At 47.2% G+C, this 22,127-nt stretch overlaps 1 protein-coding gene across 1 annotated transcript; it reads right to left on the reverse strand.

Annotated features, from left to right (window-relative positions):
- Positions 1-135: 135 nt before the first annotated feature.
- On the reverse strand, positions 136-14,655 carry KIF22 (kinesin family member 22). Its single transcript, XM_068524670.1, has 14 exons — positions 14,571-14,655; positions 7,697-7,892; positions 6,246-6,373; positions 6,001-6,155; positions 5,565-5,774; positions 5,254-5,484; positions 4,964-5,117; positions 4,701-4,836; positions 2,633-2,801; positions 1,948-2,116; positions 1,497-1,564; positions 518-730; positions 365-424; positions 136-274 (listed from the first exon to the last, which is right to left on the reverse strand). Exons 1-14 carry the CDS (start codon positions 14,653-14,655, stop codon positions 227-229), a joined length of 2,022 nt encoding a protein of 673 aa, XP_068380771.1. The 3' UTR covers positions 136-226.
- Between the last annotated feature and the right edge of the window lie 7,472 nt (positions 14,656-22,127).

Raw genomic sequence — 22,127 nt, forward strand, 5'->3', positions numbered from 1 at the left:
TGTTTACAATCCTGCGCTGCTTCGTGTTTTCCCAAAGATGGCGCCCAAAGAAGTTAACCCGCGAAGCTTGTGGCCCATCCCAAGAGCAATTATACCCCAGCCCCGCCCTCGCAGTCCCAAGAATCAGGCTGAAGCAACGGAGTGAAAACTGTATTTACAGGACAAGCAATTACACAAGGATTTAAAAAGAGAAAAAAAAAGGCAGAGTGAAGAGGGGAGCCGGCAGTCAGGAGGGCCCGCAGCGCTGGCCCGCGGCAAGACCCAGGATGTTCGCCTGCAACACAGGAGGCAAAGGGAGAGCAGCGTTAGGGCCGGGCAGGGCACAGGCCAGGGGGAGGAGGGGGCCCGAGTCTCATGAGCTCACCTTCAGGAACGACTCCATCTGTTTCCCGGATATGCCCTCCACGCGTTCCAGGTCCTCCACCTGGCAGGACAGCAGCGATGGGGAAGGGGTCTAGGGAGTGCCAGGCTTCCCCCACCCAACTCCATTCCGGGGCTGTCCTCCCTGGGTCATTACCTGGCTGAAGGGCCCGTGGAGCTCTCTCCAGCCCACGATGAGCTGAGCCTTCTTTTGGCCAATGCGCTGCAGGCTGCGCAGATCCCGGGCTGACCCTTCATTCAGCAGATCTAATATTTTTTGGCGCCCATGGGCCAGTAGCTCCGGGCTGATCTGTAGCTCCCAGCAGTCCTCACCCCTCTCCTCCGGCTCTGAGGCATCCAGGGACTCCAGCTATGAGGCAGGAGGAGGTGAGTGACAGAAACAGCAGTAACAGCAGTAAACCACTCTGGACTCCTCTGCCAAGGATCGGAACCTAACAGCACCTACCTCCCCGCCCTCCCCAGCCTCTTTCCCTCCTGTCCAGTGTCTGTCCCAAAACCCTTCCCTCTGCTCACTCTCTGGGTTGATTCTCATTTTATCCGACCTGTGAAAGAGTAGAATAGTGTTGCTGTGAAGATCAAATGAGTTAATGAATGGAAAACACACAGTGAGCTCTTAAATCTGGTCCCTCATTTCTAAAAGGAAAGAATAAGCTCTTTCACCCCTAGGAAAGCACATAGAAGGTACTCAACAAGTGACACATTCCCGATGTCATCTCAGTTTTTAGGTAGGTCTTTCAGTGTTGTTTCATTTCTTGACTATTTAGGCTGTTTGCCTAAATGGGCTCTGAAGTTTGTAGAGGGCAGGACCCAGGCTGCACAGTGTACCTAGTAAGTAGCTACTGACTGAGAGTAAGAGCCAGCACGAAGAAAGGAAAGTAACAGGTGATGGACACCCACCCCACTAAGTACATTCATATTACTTACTGCATTTCATCCTAAATGCCCTGTGAGACATCACTGCATTCAGAGGGTAAGCAACTTGGAAGAGCTGTAAATAGCTGATAAGTGTTCTGACAGGCCATGTAACTCTTTGGCCAGTACTCTTCCCACTAGAGCTCTCTACCCCTTACTTCTCCTGGGTTCTAGGTAAAGCCTAAGCCTTCGGCTACTCTCACCTTTCTTTTCCGGCCTTTCTTCTTCAAGATATGGATCTCGGCACTTGGGTACGCTGCCTGCTCCTGAACTGAAAGCAAGAATTGTGAGCTGGAATCACAGCAGAGGCCACTCTTCAGCCCCCCTGGTAGCTACTTGGTTCTTCCATTACTGATTCCCCAGTTCCCCTCCAGCCTGAGTTAATCTTCTTTTGTTCTATTTCCACACGACCTTTCTTATACCTTATTTGAAACTAATCTCAGTTGGTCTTTCATGATAATCAGTCATGCACTGGTCAGTCTACCCCATGGTACTAAATGCCCGAGAGCAGTGCACCCAGCTCTTATTTCACATCCTCCTCCCCCTTCCCGTGGTGGGAGGACATGAGTGACATGAGGACAGCTGCTCCAAACACCTCCTTCCTTCTAAGATCTCTGTTATCTGGGCCCTCCTGGCCGCCAGAGCCAAACTTACTCAGTTGTAGGGGCATCACCACAGCCTTTTTGAGGGGCTTAGCCACTGTGACTGTGCGGCGGGCAAGGGGTCGGAGCATTGTGGGAGAGTAGTTCTCTTTCTCCTTCGGGTCTGCAGCCTCCTGGGCCAGCACCTTGGCTTCCAGTTCTTTTTGCTTCATCTTAAGCCTCTGTTAGAAAGGATCAGGGAGAGATATGACCCAGAACCAACTTTAGGGCAGTAGATTAGGACAGTGAGTGTTCAGGGCTCTGAGGCCTTAAAAGGGCAGGGCGAGGACCAACAGGAGAAATTACCAGGAGACAGCTGGAGCCCAATGTAATTAAGGGCTTTCTAGTGATCAGGGCTGTCCAGAGGTGGAACAAGCTTCCTTGTGAAATACTGAAGGGAAGTTCAAGCAGAGAGTCCTCACTTAATATGAACTGAGATTTAGGAAATAGCAATGTCTTGCATTTGTACTTTTACCTGGAATTTTTTTTTTCTCTCACCTCCTCACATCTGACCTCAATTATTTTTCAAAGTTCAGCCATGTTAAGGACATTCAAGCAGAAGCTGGAGAACTGAGGGATTCCAGTGTTGGGTGAAAATTGGATGCTGGTCCAGCCTTTCAGTGTCCTTCCCTATCTGAAGATCCTCGGGCTGCTTCTCAAGGCCAGTAGGAATCCCAGCCCCAACCCCCAACACTTACCTCAATTTCCAGATCCTTCGCCTCCACTGTCTTCATAAGCACCATCCGCTCTCGCCTCGGGGTGCTCAGCAGAGGGGTCCCCTGGCTCCCCTGGGAGCCCAGCAGACGGTCCAAGCTTAGAAGGCGCTCCACCATAGCTGGGTCCATGCTACTTAGCTTCTGTAGGGGGCTGAGCAGACAAAGAGGTTACTCCCCACTTACCTCTTCTCTCATCACCCTCTCCAGCCGCAGATTCCTCTCATCCTGCCTTAACTTGGTGTTTCTGTGGTTCCAGAACCCTGGTGTTAACCTGCTAGGCAACCCTGAACAAGTCATCGAGACTCTCTGGGTGCTGTGCCTTCTTCAGGCGAAGGGGGGTTGATCACTACCTACCCAAGTAACTTCTCAGGGATGCCAGGAGATCAGATGAGAAGAAGCATTTAATGAACACCTGAGTGGCAGGTGTTCATGGGGTCTAAGACATCAGTGCCCTGCCCTGAAGGCACTCACTGTCTAACAAAGTAAGAGACCGTGATAAGGTGACAGCAAGGGCCAGGAGCCTGTCCATTTGGAGGGGCAGTCGGTGAAAGATTCACAGAGGAGGTCATCTTCAGCAGGGCTCTGAAAACCTTCACCTCAAATGCCAAGCCTTTCTCCTGTGAGCAGTAGGAAAGGCCCATTCAAATAGAGTCCTGACTTAATCTGAACATGATAATGCCTAACATTTGTTCCTTCTGTCTGGAATTTTTCCCCTCACACCTGATCTCAATTATCATTCAAAGTCAGTTTGATGCCCCCTTTCCCATGATGCCAGCCTGATTGTATATCTTCTTTCCTACACTGTGAACTAGCTCCTCGAGGACAGAGACTCTCCTGTTCTTTGTGTATAAGTGCCTAGAAGAGCAGGATCAGAAAATACAGGTGAACACAGAAGTCATTTCTTCCTTCCCGGCTCTCACAGAACAAGAGGATCCTCCTTCCTTATTGTGCTCTGTACTATCGACCTTGCATCATATACTGATGTTCCCATCTTGCTTCCTCTACTGAAACTTGAGCTCCCTGAGGTCAGGGTCTGTCTAGGTCTGATGTGCCCCATTCTCTGAGATTACCCAAGTTGCCTATCTGACAGAAACCTTGCCTGTTTCACACATAATACAGATGTACGGGTGTGTATGTTTCTCTGAGTCTGTACACATAGGAGAGGGGACTGCTGACAAATGGCTTAAGAAGGACAAGATAGAGAGATGGGGTTCAAAGTGAACACAAGCACCAACCACCTTTTTATGTATGCCATCCTTCCTTAACTACAATAGTCCCCTGGGGCAGACTGTGCACTAATCCTTGGCCACCTCAGGTCACCTCTAGTCTTAGGACTTATAGAGTTTAGAGGAGCTTTATTTGGGCTAGGGGTAGAAAAAGGACAAAGTTCAAACTGCAGCTGGATCCTTGAAGGGCTAGGTGGCCAGACACAGAAAGCAAGACCACTAAACAGGGGTGACCTGAATATTAGTGCATACTGGGCCATGAGGTGGGGCTATCAGAACCAGGGAAGGAGGCCACACACCTCCCTGGTTTAGAAAGGCTTTGTTCGGATTGAGGGTAGAAGCAGGGCAAAGTTAGGACAGCAGCTGACTCCATGGAAAGTCACAGAAAGGTTGGACTCTAACATACAGCCTGAGTCTCCATGAGACATCTCTCTTCATCTCTTATCTCCTTTGCTTTGCTCTTACCCTTGGGACCTGAAAGACCGGGTCCTCATTACTCCTTGAACCAGAAGCAAAAGTACTCATCCTTGAAACATCGGTGCCAAAATGTGAGATTTTGCTGACTGCCTAAAGGGGTTGGAAAACAGAAAGGCGGGGCTAGGAGCTCAAGGAGGAGCCTCCTTATGGCCCCCAGCTGCAGCGTCAAGGCTGGAGGTTGATCTTAGCACTTCAGTGAATTCAGTAGAGTAGGATTTTGGGTGAATCCAGTGGAAGAACAAGTTTACAGCTCAAGGATCCGACAGGCTAAACCCAATGCTACTCTGCACCCAACCCAGACACAACAGGAAAGGGAATATGCCCAAGACCCCTCCCTCTCTGCTCACCTGAGTTTCTGGGAGGCAGAAGATGCTGCTGCTGGGGCTTCAGGGCTCCCAGTCTCCTCCTCCTCAGGGCCTCGGGCTCTCTTTGCTTCTGATGGGCCTAGCAGTTCTTTCTTAGACAGTTTAATAGGTGCCAAGACTAGGGGAAGATGGCAGGGTAGGGGAAAAAGGGGGTGTCAACTTCTTTGCTGATGCTTGGTGGATTCAGCAAACTCCCCAGTTGTCCAGACTGGGCCTTTCCACTCCTACCAACCCCCAGTCCTCACCATGAAGCTGTAAGCTCTCATTGGTAAAAGGCCGATTGATCACCTCCTTGGACCTGGCTGCAAAGTTGAGTGCAGAGACTGTGTCTAGGTAGAAGCGTCTCTCAGGGGCAATGTTGGCGATCAGGATGCTGTGGGCCGAGCCACCCAGAGAGTCCTGAGGGACGGGGATGGGGCAGGGTGGGTGGGTCAGAAGCCCCACCTTCCCCTTCCCTGACTGCTGTCCCCCAACACCCCAGCAGGCCTGAGAACCCCCTTCTATAGCTCCTTTTACCCGAGATGGGAGGCCTGACCTGCAACAGGCGAGTAAGCTTGCTGTCCCGGTAGGGCACCCGAGGGAGGCCCTGGTTCAGCGCATCGACCACCTTGCCCAGTACAAAGAGGGAGGTGTTGATGGCTCCACTCTCCTTCAGCCGCAGGCCCTTGTTGCCTGTGCGCCGGTTGTCCTCTGAGCCAGCCAAGTCAATCAGGTAGAGTTTTCCCTCCCGCTGGCGAAATGGGGCCAAACGTTCCCGCTGATCCACCTGGGGGTAAGAGCAAGGGCTCCAGTTTAGCTCAGGCTTCAGGGGCTTCCCAGGTCCTCACCCCTGTCAGTGGGTCTCACCTTAACCAGGAGCACAGCGTGACTGCGGGAGGAGCGCTGGTTGAGCCGGGTGGCTCCTACTGTCCGATTTCGACTGGCTGGCAGGAAATGCCGCTCAAAATCAGCAAAGCTAGTGATGGGCTTCTGCGTGAGGCCCGGAATCAGGATGTTTCCTCGGCAGTCTTCTCGGATCACCAGGTCTCCTGATGAAGGTTCCAAGAGGTCTAATACCTGTTTGAGCAGTGGGAGGCAGGGCCAATCCTCCAGTTACAGGCTGCTTACTTCCTGGCTATTGGGCTCCTTTTCTCTGCTGATTCTCAGAGTTGTGCCATCCACTACCCCAACCTCTGTCTTTCCAGGTCTTACGCCTTCTTGCTAGAGCAAAGCTTCATGTTCCAGAACTGGGTCTGATTTTGACCCTTTGTCTCTTCCCTCCCTGATCAGAAAGGGGCCTCACCTTTTCCTGGTAGATCTCTAAATAGGACATAGTGACAGAGAGGGCCCATGGTCGGCCCTCAGCGCTCTCCTCCCTTGTGAGCTGTAGGAGGTCCATGAGAGCCCGGGGAATCACCCCAGGTTGCTCTGGGCTGCCCAGCATTGTGTGCGTCTTCCCTGGAAAAGGAGTGGAAAGAGCTGTGAGAATTTCTTCCCCACTCCCGAGTCCTTTCTGACCCGTAGCTGTTCTGTATCTGGCTTCCTCACCTGCTCCTGTGGGCCCATAGGCAAGCACACTGGCATTCTGCCCTTCCAACAGGTGCCTTAGGATGGGCTGCACTGATCCTGCATAGATGTCCTGCTGAGAGCTCCTCTCCCCATAGAAAGCATCAAACCTGCAGGCAGGAAGAAAGGAGGGGATTAGTGGAGGGTTCCATTCTCGCCCAGACCTAGAGGATAAAACTGGCCTCAGATTTAAGAGTCTCTATCCTTTTTCTTGCACAAAGACCTAAGAAAGCACCCACTGAACACCGTTCCATCCCAGTCTGTGTATTGGTGTTGAAACACAGAGATGAATTTGATGTCCCTGCTCTTGGGAGTTCTGCAGCCTGGTGGCATAGATAGATACCCATACTTTGCTGCAATTCAGGAAACGAAGATGAGAACGCACTAGGAGCAGTAGCATTCTGCCTGGGGAAGGAGGATTTTGCCAGAGAAGAGAAAGATACTCTAAGTATCAAAAATAGCACACAAACAAGACATGGTATGAAAGGGCAGGGTATATCACAGGATATGTAGAAAGTAGTATTTGTACACCGTAATGGAGTAAAGAGAGGATGCTGCTTATGACTAGGTGAGACTCAACACACCTGTAGTCCATGCAGTGCACTCCAGCGGAGAAGCTGTGGCTAAGGCCACAGCAGGGATTAGTATAAGTGGAGTGTAGCATGTGTTAGGGGGAATGAGGTTGGAAAGAAACTGAAGCCAAATTGTCAAGGGCCTAGAACAGGGTTGGCAAACTTCTTCCATAAAAAGCCAGATAGTAAATATCTGGGGCTCTGTGGACCACATGGTTCCTTTCACAACTACTCAACTCTGCCGCTGCAGTCGGGCAGAAAGCAGCCACAGGTAATATGTAAATAAACGCGCGTGGTTGTGTTCCAATAAAGCTTTATTTACAAAAAGATTCTCGGCAGATTTGACCTGTAGACTGTAGTTTGCCACCCTCTGGCCTAGAATAACAGGCCAAGGAGGCTGAACTTTAAATCTCCAAAGGAATTTTAAAGTAGCTGCCCTTGTGAGTTCTGTCCCCAAACGTGGGTGGTTGTCTCCAACACCACCCAGCTGTAGCCTGGGTTGGCTAGCTGGTCTGTGCTCCCCCAACCCTTCCCACCCCTCCCCAAGACCCGAGTTGGGGCTCCCCTGCTTACCTTCGCTGCTCCTTCCCCACTTTGTGCCTATTTCCCCTGTAAGACTGTGAACAGTAACTTGTGTCTGATTCAGCCCCCAGTCTTCCGCACAGTATCCTACAGAGAACCCATCACAGTGGGCACCTATGAACACTTCCTGAATGAACAAACGAAGGTGTGGCGAACAAAGCTGTGCTAAGGAAGGAGCAAGGATCCTGAGGAGGAAGGTCTGAGAAACTGTCTGGGCAAGTGATAGTGTGAGCAGGCCTAGAAGAGAGAGGATAGGAGGGAGAGTGGCCTGAACCTTACTGGTATTTGAGAGTCTCCTGGTGGTTCCTCCAGTTGGCAATCTCTAGAGAACAGCTGTCCAGGCCCCGTACACAGGGGGTATCATTTTCTCCAGCTGTTCCATCCACAAATGGCCGCAGTCGCACAGCTACCCTTACTCGAGCTGGAGGCGGGCGCCGGCCAGCTCCCACCTTGCTTAGCCGACAGCGACTGGCTCCTGGAAGAAGATAATTTTTAGGTGTGAAGTATGGTGGTAGCTTTGCTGAGAAGTAAGGGTAAGGGTCTTGGAGGAGGAGGTAGTTAACTTAGCTGACCCCTGAAGGATGAGTAGGGTCACTGCCAAGCATTCCAGGCAGAAAGAAAGGCACGTGCAAAAGCCTGGAGGTGTGAAAGCACGGCCCCCTTGGAGAACTGGTGAGGCAGGAGAACTGTGTGTTCTGTTGGTGAGGGCGAGCACAGAAGGGCAGGATGGAAGAAAAAGATGAATCAAATACATGGTCTCAGGCAGAGTGCAGTGGGGCGGGGTGGGGGTGGTTTGAAGGAGAGAGATTATCTATAGGCTGGTACTGTAAACCAGATCGCGTACTTAGCAAACGTTAACATTTATGAAGCACTGACTACATGCTAGGCACACTTTAATCTCCATGGTGTCACTGAGAGGTAGCTTCTGTTAGTCCCGTTTTACCCGTGAAGACGCTCGTAGAGGCACAGCAGCTCTTCCAAGCACCTCAGTGTCTTATGCCTGGAGCATATTACCAGATATTGTAATCAGATATTACCTTATCTTGTGTCATAACCTACATTGTGTCTTTTTGCTCTTCAGAGGAATAAGCAGAACAAAACCCCAGCATCTTAGACTAGAGACCCCCGTAACCTTGACAACAGAGGCAGGGAAGGAGGCCTGGAGGCTGGGGTCCTGCGGATACCACTGGGAGGGCCGGGGGCCACAGCTCATTTCGGGGGAAGCTCTTTCCACCCTGGCCATGCTGTGGGTGTCCCCAAGCTTGGCCTCAGTTCCTATCCCACTCAGTAAGTAGGTCCAGTGGGGTGTAGACTGTAATGTATACACAAATAACCTGGAAGATCTAGTTAAAATATGGATTTGGCTTCAGTCCCTGGGGAGATGCCTAAGGTTCTGCACTTCTAGCAACTCCCAGGTGATGCTGCTACTGCTGGTGGGACCCACTTTGGTCAGTCAAGGTGTAGCAGACCAGGACCTCATGGGGTTGCTCTAGGGTTAAAAGAGTTGACATATGCCCCTATCTAAAATCAGTCAATGAACTGCCTGACCGTTCTGTGCCTTTGTTTCTTACCTGGAGCTTATTATACATATAAATACATACATACACACATATGCCCCCCGCCAAACTGTTAATGATGGTTTTCTCTCAATGGGGGATTATGTGGGTTTATTTGCTATGTTACCCAGTTCTGTAATGCTGTAATGTTTGCATTAAAAAAAATAATAATAATAATGACACTGTGGACATCTTTGGAAGGGATAAGGTTAAGAGGCAGCTCCCAGTCCCTTTCTGTCCCAGCTCAGTTTGCAAAGGCACTAACATGCAATCATCTATGGTAAGCTTTCTGTTTAGTTTGCTTCCCATAATTAAATCTAAGTCATTTAGCGGGGGGCTGGGGTGGGGGATTATGAATTATTTTTATCATCAGAAAACACAATTAAGATAAAACTAAAAAAAAAAAAAAAAAAAGCTGTGAGGATTTCTGTGAGGATTGAATGGGCTGAAAAAAATCTTACGAGGAGGGTATTTCTCTATTTTATATTGGAGGATACCATACTATAACTCACAGCTAACAGCAGAATTCAAACCTAGATCTCATCTCTAAAAATTTGCTTTTAATGAGGATGTCGTATTGCCTCCCTGTCATGTACCAGCTGGGTACATGGGAAAGTTCTTGGTAGCTCTGACTCTCTCCTTTTTTGCTGGTGGTAGCAGCTGGTTGTTGGGAACCACAGGCCTTTCTTGGCAAGAGGCTGGCCAACACAGAAACAGCAGGACAAAAAGGTGGACAGACTAACCCTGGGAAGAACCTTATGCATAAGTAAGGTATACACATAGCAGACAGTCCATTCCAAAAACTGGGCCTCGGACTTCCCCGGTGATCCAGTGGTTAAGAATCCACCTTCCAATGCAGCGGACGCAGGTTCGATCCCTGGTTGGAGAACTAAGATCCCACATGCTGCAGGGCAACTAAGCCCTCACGTCGCAACTACTGAGCCCACATGCCGCAACTACTGAGCCCGTGTGCTGCAACTACTGAGCCCGTGCACTCTAGAGCCTGCATGCCACAACAGAAGATTCTGCATGCCGCAAGGAAGATCCCACATGCCACAAGGAAGATCCCACATGCCGCAGTTAAGACCCAACGCAGCCAAATAAATAAATATTAAAAAAACCAAAAACTGGGCCTCTGTTCCTTCATCTGACAAATGAAGCTAGTAACACCATTTCTCACTTTAAGGTTTACAAAGCAATTGGGAATCTAGTTTTCATTTGACCCTCATGGCAATCCTAAAAGTCAGAAGTAGAAACCTGCAGATGCACCTGTGCAGATAAGAAAGCTAAGATGCAAAGAGGTTCACTGACTTGTCAAAAAATGTGTGCAGGAGCCTCTCCTTGCCTATCTTTCCCAGGTTTTTTTTGGTGAGAACAGAGAAAGATGGCAGATACAGAAGCACTTAAGGAAGTTCAGTGATCAATACAAAGGGAAGGGGAAGTCTGTGGTGATGAAGAATGAGTATAGACTCTGGCTAGACAGAGCTGAATTTAAATTCCAGCTCTAACACTTATTAGCTTGTGACCCTGGGCAAGTGATTTAACATCCATATGCCCCAGTTTCCTTGTCTATAAAATGGGGTGGGGAGGGCCTTGGAAGATCTTAACAAGGATTGAAAGAAGTAAAATGTCAACAGAGTAACTAGTACATAGTAAGTAGGTTGGTAATAATTCAAGGTTGGAAAAAATTCAAAGTAAGATGGCCTGGGTTCAAATCCCAGCTCTGCCACTTACAACTAACTAAATAACCTGGGGAAATGATTTTCCATTCCTGTGCAATTTCCACACCTGTAAAGTGGGAATAAATAAAAATAACTACTCGTTGGGCTGTTAAGGCAATAATAAGGTAACTCATGTAAAAGTGCTTAGCACAGCACTGGTACTTGATAAAAGCTCAGTAAGTGTTTTATTATATATTCATCCATCTTCCAAATGAGGAAACGTCAGTATAGAGAGGTTAGCTAGGTTGCCCATAGTCAACAGCTAGCTAGTGACAGTTTCAGATGAAGGTCTAACTCCAAAGTTCATTATGTGATTCCTCGGGCCTTCTCAGCCCCTTCATCTTTGTATCCCCATGGGCCTTAGAGTCGGAGACAAGTTCCATCTACTAGCTGTGTGACCTTGGGAAGGCTTCTTAACCTCTTCAAGCGTTAGTTTCTCCTTTTGTTTTTGGATAGTTACATTTTTTTAAAATTAATTATTTATTTTTGGCTGTGTTGGGTCTTCGTTGCTGCACGCGGGCTTTTTCTAGTTGCCGCGAGCGGGGCTACTCTTCATTGAGGTGCGCGGGCTTCTCATTGCGGTGGCTTCTCTTGTTGCGGAGCACGGGCTCTAGGCGCATGGGCTTCAGTAGTTGTGGCACGTGGGCTCAGTAGTTGTGGCTCAGGGGGCTTAGTTGCTCTGCGGCATGTGGGATCTTCTGGGACCAGGGCTCGAACCTGTGACCCCTGCATTGGCAGGCGGATTCTTAACCGCTGAGCCACCAGGGAAGCTGAAGCCTTAGTTTCTTGTTATAAAAATGACAGTGTCTACCCTCATAAGACTGTGAGGAGTCAGAGAAATAATGTACATACAATGTTTAGCACAGTGCTGGCAGTAAGTACTCAGCGATGTCAGCTATTGTTATTGTTATTATTACACTCTTTCTCTTGCTACTCACTCCCCTCAAGGCAGCAACTCACTTCTGCCCTCAGCAGGGTCACCAATGACCTCCTTACTGCTAAATCCAATAGGCAAGCTCAGTCCCCATCCTGTTTGACTTCGCAGCAGTATTCAACACCCTTGATCTGCTTTCCTTTGGGAAACGTACTTTTCCCTTAGTTTCCCTGCCACCCACCAGCTCTCTATTCACTCCTTCTCAGTTTCTGCCAGTCTTAAATGTTTTTCCTAAACTCCTTCTATCCTCTCTCTAGATCAGGGTTGCTCAATTTCTGCACTATTGGTATTGGGGGCTGGACAATTCTTTGGGGGTGGGGCCCACTGTGCACTGTAGGAAGTGTAGCACACACACCCCCTGCCCCATCAGTGTAACAACCAAAAATGTCTCCAGACATCGCAAATGTCCCCACGGGGAACAAAACTGCCCCTAGTTGAGAACCACTACTGACTGACTAATCATGGGCAAGGTCACCTGCTCTCTTGGCTTCGGTTACCACCTCAAAGCTGATGACTCCTAATTGACACCTCCACACCACAGGCTCTCCTGAACTTTGGATCTGCATTCCCAGCTGCTGCCCTGACACCTCTTCTTACATGGTTCTCAGGTACTTCAAACTCCACCCATCTTAAACTGAATCCTTCCCCGTCTCTCTGCAACCCCATCTTCCTTCTATGCTCTCTAATGTAAATAAATGGAACCAACCCCAAAGATGGGAGAGTTCTTAATTCCACCTCCTCTCTCATCTCCCACACCAGTTCTTCATTAACATCTGTCAATTCTACCTTTTTTAATGAGTCTACTTCTCTCCATCCCCACTGAACAATCTTTGCCAAGGTTGTCTTCATCTCAACAGCCTCCCAACTGGTCTCCTTGCCGCCAGTCTCATTCCCTTCCAATCATTCTCCCTCCACTTCCTTCTTTGTATTGTAAGCTCTCAGTCATAATGAATTTCCTTCAATTCCTACAACACACCAAGTTCTCTCACACCTTTGGGCCTTTGCATATGCTATTCTCTCTCCCTGGAATATCTTCCTTACCACCTCCTGCCGCCTCCCAAGCAATTGGGGTAAATCCTTACACCTTACTTCCTCTAAAAAAAAACCTTCCCTTGTAAAATTACTGCCCCATTAAGGCTCTGTTAGGTGAGCCCATGGCTCTCTTTAGCTTCTCCATCCAAGCACTCATCACACTCCACTGTAACTGCATATTTGTCTGTCTTCTCCAAGTAACTGTGAACTCTGCTCACTTTTATATTCCCAATGCCAGGCACAGACTAGGCTCTCAGGGAATATTTGCTGAACAAATTAAGATCTGACTGACTGACTAACATTAAACATTGGCTTGTTCGTTTCCTGTTTTCTTCATAAAAGTGGCCACTGCCATTCTTGCCTCAAAGCTCACAGTCCAGGGGAGGACAGATGGAGAGGCACATGCACACATCTGCCAATGGTAGAAGAGTCTATCCCTTTCATCATAAAAGCAACTTTGAGGTTGGGTAAAGCTAGTACTTCTAATTATTTCTCCTAATTTTCCCCTCTCCCACAATTCCCAAGCTTCATTCAACTTAACTCTTCTTTTACTGATGAGGAAATTGAGCCAAAGAGAGCATCTTGGCCTCTCTTTACATCATAAATAAGAAATTGATCATTTGGTGGTCTTTTCGTCCCACCAAAGCCTGGCGAACTCCTATCCAACCTTTGAAACCCACTTCAAATATCACTTCCTTAATGAAGTCTTCCCAGAATACCCAAGGGTTTACTTCAGCTTCTGTGCTCCCTATAGCAGTTTATACATATCTCTCGTTGCTTTTCATGTTATAGATTTATATGACTATCTACTGAAACAGACTATAAGCTCCTCTAGGGAAGGGACAATGTTCATTCAAGCATTTTTATGATATCTACTATGTACCAGACACAGTGGGTCTTAGAAGGGTGAGGGGGTGTTGTGCTCAGACAGCAGGAATATCATGTGCTTGGGCATAATGGTTAAGGGCAGAGGCTCTGGAATCAGACTGCTTGGGTGTGAATTCAGACCCCAATATTTACTAGTTGTGTTAACTTTGGGCAAGCTTTTTAACCCATCTATGCCTCAGTTTCTTCATCTGTAAAACAGGAACAATAATAGTAAACCACCTCATAGCATTGTGTGGAGAGTAAATGATTCATCACCATAAAGTACTTACAACTGTGCCTGGCACTTAGCAAGGGCTCAACATGTGTTTGACATCTTACTAGATAGCTGTTTCTTCACAGGGGCTGACAAACACTAAGGTCTCAAATAAATTACTGTGGTGCCCATTATAATCACTTATCAGAATTCAGTCTACAGGAAGAGAGCAGAGCAAGATTCTGAATGTCCTAACAGCCTTTCCAACCCTAAAATAGCGCTGACTGCCAAGGCTAGAGTGTAAGGAAACAAACAGTCCCTTATTTCCCTTTTCTGTGATCTCAGCACATCCTATGCTGTCAACTCACACCCAGCTGCAGCCCGTCTGAAACTCTGACCTCTCTCAGGGATCTCCCTGCACCCAAACAACACGTCATACATGAACCCTTCCACCATACGCGCATCCAGCTCCCTTTTGTCCCTGTGGTTAGAGTATTAGCTACTTTTCGGTCGCTTACTCTTGTAGTCTGAGATGGGTCATTGTCCCCATTTTACGAAGAAAACTGAAGCTCACAAGGGAAAAGTGCGCTGGGCTCAAAAGTGCGCCGGAACCAGGTCTCAACCCGGGTCTATTGATCTGCGTCGAGAGCAAGAAACAGTGAGGAGGAAGCAGCCTACGACTCCCACACTCCCAGCTCCCCCCGCCCCCGCCCCCGCCCCCGCGCTATTCCTGGGTCTCCCGGACAACTCGCGGAGCCGGGACCGGACTCCGACCTATCGCCCCACAAGTCTCCAGACCACGGCACCCACCCTGCCCGGGCTCGCGTACCCGAGGTCGCCGCCGCCATCTCGCGTCGCCTCCGCACCGGGACCCCCGCGTCCATCCTACTCCTTCCTTGGGCCCGCCTCTCCATTCGAATTTCCCGCTGCCCCGCCCCCTTTCCCGGGCTCCACCAATCACGGCTACCTGCCGCCGGAAGCCCCAGCTTGTGCCTCGCCCCTATTCCGCCCTCTAGGGCTCGCCTCCGGGTCCTGCAAGAAAAAGTTTCCCCTGGAGTAGAATGCATTCGCGCACGTCGGCTACGCGGCCGTTGACGTCCGGCTGGCGCTCCCGCGCAAACTCCGGAGCCCGACGCGTTGGCGACAGTGGCCGTCGGGGGAGCTGGTGAGCGCCGCCCGGCACTGGGTTCCTTTTACCGTCTGGGTTTCGAGGCATAGATGTGCGTTAAGTGTAGTTTTCGCCTCATTTTTTTACCCCTTCAAATAACTACGAATTTTGGTACGAATCAAGCAGAGGGTGATCGAAGGCACTTCATCGATTTATCCAAAAATTTCTCTGAATACAATTTTTGCTATTCTAGTGGCATAATAAGACACATTATAGGAAAAAGGAAGATGTTCGCGGAAACGGGATTATTCTAAACGACTAGTAGTGGTCTTCGGTTTTACAGTTTTTTGCTTCAGAAGTTGTTTCTCGCGCTTGTGAGGCGGGAATTGTTCTGTGGGTTTGGGGACTTGCCCTCAGGACAAGTCAACGGTGCTTCAACGTCTGGTCACTAATTTAGGTCAGGACCACGCTGGCTGGATTGTGGACAATCACGTTGCACTCACCTCTTGCTGAGCCCACAGCCACTCTGGGGTGCAGAGGCCAGGTGACATTTGTGTCCCCTTACGTCGCATGTCTGAGCCGAGGAGACCAGCTCGGATGTCCTTTACTTTGTAACTCAGCACTCAACACGTCGGAGTGAGGGTTAAAGCATTGCTCCGTCTGTTTCTTAGTCAACTTCACCCTTGGTCCCATGTCCTGTGGATTCAGTCGTCTGTTAAGTAGTTCCCTATCCCTTCTGGAAGCTTAACCAGGGATGATCATCCCATCTTTGAGCTCCTGGTAGGGCCCTGATTTAGACACTATGTCCAACCTATCAAAAAACAAATATTAGACCAGTGGGTCTCAAATTTTAGGGCCTTGGAATCCCTTTCAATTCTTAAAAATTGAGGCCCCAAAGATCTTCTGTTTATATGGACTTTATGTATCCATATTTACAGTGTTAGAAATGAATACAAGTTTAAAACATGTATTAATGCACTTAAAAATTACAGAAACAAATATGTAGGGACAGAAAGTTGATTAATGGTTGCCAAGGGATGGTAAGGGGTTGATGAACTGGGACTGTTGCCAATAGGTATGGAATTTCTTTTGGGGGTGATGGAAATGTTCTGGAATTAAACAGTGGTGATAGTTGCACAACATAGTGAATGTACTAAAAACCACTAAAATGTACACTTACGAATGGTAAGTTTTATGTTATGTGAATTATATCTCCATTAAAAAAATTGCCAAAAATTACAATAACAAACCCATTACATAGAACATAGAAAACATTTTAATTTTAAAAATGACTGTTTTCCGGGGCTTCCCTGGTGGCGCAGTGGTTGAGAGTCTGCCTGCCAATGCAGGGGGCACGGGTTCGAGCCCTGGTCTGGGAAGATCCCACATGCCGCGGAGCAACTGGGCCCGTGAGCTACAACTACTGAGCCTGCGCGTCTGGAGCCTGTGCTCCGCAACAAGAGAGGCCGCGATAGTGAGAGGCCCGCGCACCGCGATGAAGAGTGGCCCCCAACAGAGGCCGCGATAGTGAGAGGCCCGCGCACCGCGATGAAGAGTGGCCCCCGCTTGCCGCAACTAGAGGAAGCCCTCGCCCAGAAACGAAGACCCAACACAGCCAAAATAAATAAATAAATAAATAAATAATAATTAAAGGTGCTAATAATTAAAAAAAAAAAAAGACTTAAAAAAAATGACTATTTTCCAAAGCAAAAAAATAGTAAGAGTGGCATTGTTTTACATTTTTACAAATCTAATGTCTGATTCAAGACAAAATAGCAGGATTCTCATGTCTGCTTCTGTAGCCAGTCTGTTGTAATATCACACATCATATAACCTCTTGAAAGCTCGACAGTATACCCAAGGAAGAATGCAAGGGAAAAAGTCAAATGGCATCTCAGTTTTATTATGAAAATAATTTTGACCTTGGAGACCTCTGAAAGTGTCTCAGGGATCTCCAGAATTTCCAATACCACACTTCGAGAACTATTAGATGATTAGCAGTTTGGTCTTCCCTACACTTTACACAGGGGCTCTTAATGTTTTCACATTTGTTGCTAGTTCCCAGATATTTGGCAAGATACCTGCCAGAAATAGTGGAAAGAGCATAGGTCAGGGAGTCAGGGCTTCTGAGGTTGAAAAAATAGCTTATGTACGGGGCTTTGTTGCCAGGCCGCCTGGGGTAGAGATATTTAGCCTCTTTGTGCCTCCATTTCTTCAGCTCTTGAAAGGGAATAATGGTTGGATCTGCTTCCTAGGGATCTGCATCTGCCTGGTGGAAATTAGGATTGTTAAACAACTGATATTCAAAGAGAATAAGATAATTCCGTTCACAGTGTTCAGTTGTAGTGTGCTAGCCACTGTCTTAGGTGGTGGGGATACCATGGTGAACAAGAAGACAGATGTGGTTCTTATTTTCCTGGAGTTAATTTTTTTCATGGGGGACTGGGTGATGGTGACAGACAATAAAAAAAAGAATTATAAGGGAAGGGTATCAAGATCTGCATCTGCCTGGTGGAAATTAGGGTTGTTAAACACCTGATATTCCAAGAGAAAGAAACAGTAATTTTTAAAAAAACTTCCAAACTAGATCCTTAAGTAGCAAAGGAGAGCAGAGGAAAGTTGAATCCAAGAGCTTACGCCATAAAAATTGGAAAGAGACTAGTGGATGAAGCAGATGATTCTGTCCTTCAAGCCTGGGAAGATTAAATGAGGGTCATCTGGGACAGCAGGCGTAGTAACAGTGATGAGGAAGAGAACGCGGGCTGGAAAAGAGAGAACCAGACTTGGGGGGCGAGGTGGAGAAGGAGGAGTCCTCAGATAATAGAGCACCGTGGGTGTCCAAGAAGCCATGCCAGTCTCCCCCACGTGGACACCCTTTCCTTCATTTCATGTACAATTAATTATATAAGAGCCACGGGGGGTGGGGTGGACACTACCCACAGGAGCTCCCGGGGGTCCGGCCGAGCTGTACACAGGCCCTTTCCTAAAGGCACTGAGGTCACCTTTGGTGGCTGCTGTGCATGGGCAAGTTTGCTGTGCTCACTGGAATGATGAGACTTGCTCTGCAGAGGTTGCCTTGAGAAGACAAAAAAGAACATTAACGTTTAAAACAAAACAAAATATTGTAATCGCTAGAGCAGGTATTCTCAAAATGGGGGTCCCTGGTCTCTATAAAGTTAAAACTATTTTCATAACAATACTAAGATGTTGTTTGCTTTTTCACTCTTATTCTCTCATGAGTGCAAAGGCTACATGATATGTAATAACAGATTGAATGCAGAACAAGCTAAACTAGTCTGTGGTGACAAAGTCAGAAAAGTGATTGCCTGTTGAGAGTTGGGGGCAGGAAGTGGCTGGGAAGGGCCCAGAGGGAATTTTCTGGGGTGATGGTAATGTCCTATATCTTGATAGTAGTTTGGGTTACACAGGCATATGCATTTGTCAAAACTCGTGTGTGGAAGCAGGACATGATTTCCCAACTGTGTGATCCTCATATTGGGATTCCTTGTAAGATTTTGTTTCTAAGATATTTGAAAATCAAGGACATGTGAAAAATGCCCAGGTTTTAACATCAGAAAGACCTGAGTTTAATCCTGACTTTGCTACATACTATGTTTGTGACTTTGAACAAGTATAATAACAACATTTAGCAGAGTGCCTGGTACATCACAGGCACCTAATAAATACTTGTAATATGACCAAATGAAGTAATGTAATTTTTCTTAGCTCTAATTTTGTACTGAGAGTAACAGATCTCATTTTCATTTGCTCTACTAAGATTCATAGTGTTTCTGGGTGAATTTCCTTTTGATGGCAAACTGAAGCAGAGAATTGGAAAAAAAAGTTTCTTTTTGCTTGGGTTTGCTCAGTTGTTAAATACTACTGGGGAATAGGCAAGGGTGTAAGTTTGGGGGGAGGGGACACAGTGACCTCTGACATCTGTCCTTGTGACTCTCATCACCTACAAACATATCAACTGCCTTCTGTCTTGGTGACTTCATCTGAAAAATGGGAACAATGCTACTACTTTCCAATAGAATTGTTGTCACAATTAAATGAGGTAATTTTGAAGAGTACCGAACTTATAATGGATGCTCAATAAATGTTAGTTGTCTCTTCCATTTTTCATCTCTCCCTACTGTTTTCCCTGAAATAGATAAACATGTATGACATGTTAGACATGTAAACATATTAATATAGTCTTCCTACCTGAAGTCATCCTTAATGTTCTCTCGTATAGCCTATGTTAATAATTGGTCTGGGCTTCCCTGGTGACGCAGTGTTTAAGAATCCGCCTGCCAATGCAGGGGACACGGGTTCGAACCCTGGTCTGGGATGATCCCACATGCCGCGGAGCAACTAAGCCCGTGCGCCACAACTACTGACCCTGCTCTCTAGAGCCCGCGAGCCACAACTACTGAAGCCCCCGTGCCTAGAGCCCGTGCTCCGCAACAAGAGAAGCCACCGCAATGAGAAGCCCGTGCACCGCCAACAAAGAGTAGCCCCCCCTCGCCACAACTAGAGAAAAGCCCGCGCGTAGCAACCAAGACCCAACGCGGCCAAAAATAAATAAATAAATAAATAAAAATTTAGGGGGGGAAAAAAAAATTGGTCTGTATTTGCTGTCTTTCCCCAGCACATGCAGGTCCACATTCATGATAACACCAAGAATTGCACACTTTCATTGGCTAGATTTGAATTTTTTGGACCAAAAGCTTTCTTGAAATCCATGAGCTGTAGCCTAAAAGGGAGTCTTCTGTTACTAGAGAGTTGGTTCTGTTGGGATGGTTGTTTAGGGATTTGCCCTCAGCTGTCTCCTGGATGACTGCATCAGCTTGTGCAGGTTGAGGCTTCTCTATTCTTGGGGCTGCTCAAGAGGCCTGGCCCTGTGTTCCCTTGACATGGCTCTTCCTGTTGCACTCTGCAGTGGGAGCTTGGGGACTCACTATGTATATCAAATCATCACTTTGTACACTAAATATGTTACAATTTTTATTTGTCAATTATATTTTAATAAAGCGGTAAAATTTTTTTGAAAAATAAAATGAAGTTACTAAAAGTGTAGGTTTTGATAACCTAATAACATATTCTGAAGGGAAAAAAAGAGAGCCAAAGTGAGGTTTCCCTGAGGAAGAAGAAATTCCACCTGTAGACTGCAATATCTCCTCCTGCCTGGAAGTTTCCAGATTGCTGGCCTGCCCTACAGATTTCAGACTTGCCTAGCCAGCCTCCACAGCTGCATAAACCAATTATTTGCAGTAAATCTCTTCTGTATGTATATGTGTACGTATATCTCTTCATGGTTCTTTCTATTGTAGGACCTGACTGACACAGCAAGTAACTTTACTTATTTAACTGAACAAGTAAAGGCTAGTTGTTAACTCCCTCAAGTTTCACTCTTTACCTACTCCCCATACAGACGAACCTATACCTTCACTCTTTATTTTCTTCTCTCTTAAAGTTTCCTGCTCCAACACCTACATAAAGCATCCTTGCCAATCTCTTCTGAGACCTTGCTCCATCAATTATCTCCTCTTTCCTGAATCTTCAGTCTCTACTCTAACTCATGCTCACGTCTCCCCTGTCTAGGAAAAACAAAAAAACAAAAAACCTCCTTCCTTCCATTCCCCATAAATATTACTTACATATTTTCTGCCTTTCTAGAGCCAGACTTCTTGAAATATTCAGTTCTTGCCGCTGTATTTCCTCACTTCCCATTCATTCCTTAACGAATTGCAGCCTGGCTCCAACTTTCAGGTTCCAGCCAAAACTTTCTTTGTCAAGATTATAAATGACCTTCTGATTGCCAAAGCTAAAGAAACTGAAGTCTGTCCTTTTCTTGACTTCTCAGAGTCCTTGAAATTTCTGTCTTGCCTTTGAGTGCATCACTCCTCCTTCCCTTCACCTCCGAGACCACTCCATTCTCTGTTTCTTTAACTGATTCTTCTTTGGACCAGCTGTCAAACTCTGGTGTTCCCCAGTCCTCTCTGACTTCAGCCTTTTATCATTTTATATGCCTACAGTTTCCCTGGGTGACTTCTTCCACACCCATCACTTGAACTTCATTATCTATGTGCTGGTGACTCCTGAATCTAAGCCCTATATCAAACTCATGTCAAAGCTGTATTCCCAAATATCCCTCTGCCCAGTGTTGGATCCAGACACGTCCCCATTCCAGAATGTGCCACAGGTACTTCAAAACTCAATGGAGGAACTTCCCTTGTGGTGCAGTGGTTAAGAATACACCTGCCATTGCAGGGGACACGGGTTCAAGCCCTGGTCTGGGAAGATCCTACATGCTGCGGAGCAGCTAAGCCCATGCACCACAACTACTGAGCCCACGCGCCACAACTACTGAAGCCTGCATGCCTAGAGCCTGTGCTCCGCAACAAGAGAAGCCACCGCAATGAGAAGCCTGCACGCTGCAATGAAGAGTAGCCCCCGGTTGCCGCAACTAGAGAAAGCCCGCTCGCAGCAACAAAAACCCAACGCAGCCAAAAATAAAAGTAAATTTATAAGAGAAAAAAACCTCAGGGGGTCCAATGAACCTATCTACAAAACAGAAACAGACTCACAGACAGAGAACAGACTTGTGGTTGCCACGGGGGAGGGGGCGGGGAGGGAAGGACTGGGAGTGTGGGGTTAGCAGATGTAAACTATTATATATAGGATGGATAAACAACAAGGTCCTACTGTATAGCACAGGGAATCATATTCAATATCCTGTGATAAACCATAATGGAAAAGAATATAAAAAAAGAATGTCTGTGTGTAACTGAGTCACTTTGCTGTACAGAAGAGATTGGCACAGCATTGTAAATCAACTATATTTCAAAACTCAGTGGGTCCAAAAGCTAATTAATTTTTCTTTTGTATTCCCCATCTCAGAGAGTAACCGTCTTCCCAGTTGCCCAAGCTACTGACATGGTAGTTCTCCTAGATTCTCCTTCACTCACCCTCGTGCATTCAGTTATCAAGTTCTTCTGAGCCTGTCTTCCACCTCAAATCTCTCAAATTCTTCCCTTTTCTCTTTTCCTCGTATTACTGCCTTTGTGTAGACATCATTTCTGATCTAGAACTAGTCTATTAACTATTTTCGTATCTCATCCTGCTTTACCTTTAGTCCATTTTCCCCACTTATACCAGGAAAATTATATATTCTTCTAAATCTTATCAATCCTCTGGGCAAAGTTTTCAGTGGCTCCCCGTAACTCATAAGATAAAGTTTAAATCGTTCAGTATGATATTCGCGGTTCCTGCCTTTCCGTGAGGCTTCAT

The sequence above is a fragment of the Eschrichtius robustus genome, chromosome 16, assembly GCF_028021215.1.
Source record: "Eschrichtius robustus isolate mEscRob2 chromosome 16, mEscRob2.pri, whole genome shotgun sequence".
Lineage (NCBI taxonomy): Eukaryota > Metazoa > Chordata > Mammalia > Artiodactyla > Eschrichtiidae > Eschrichtius > Eschrichtius robustus.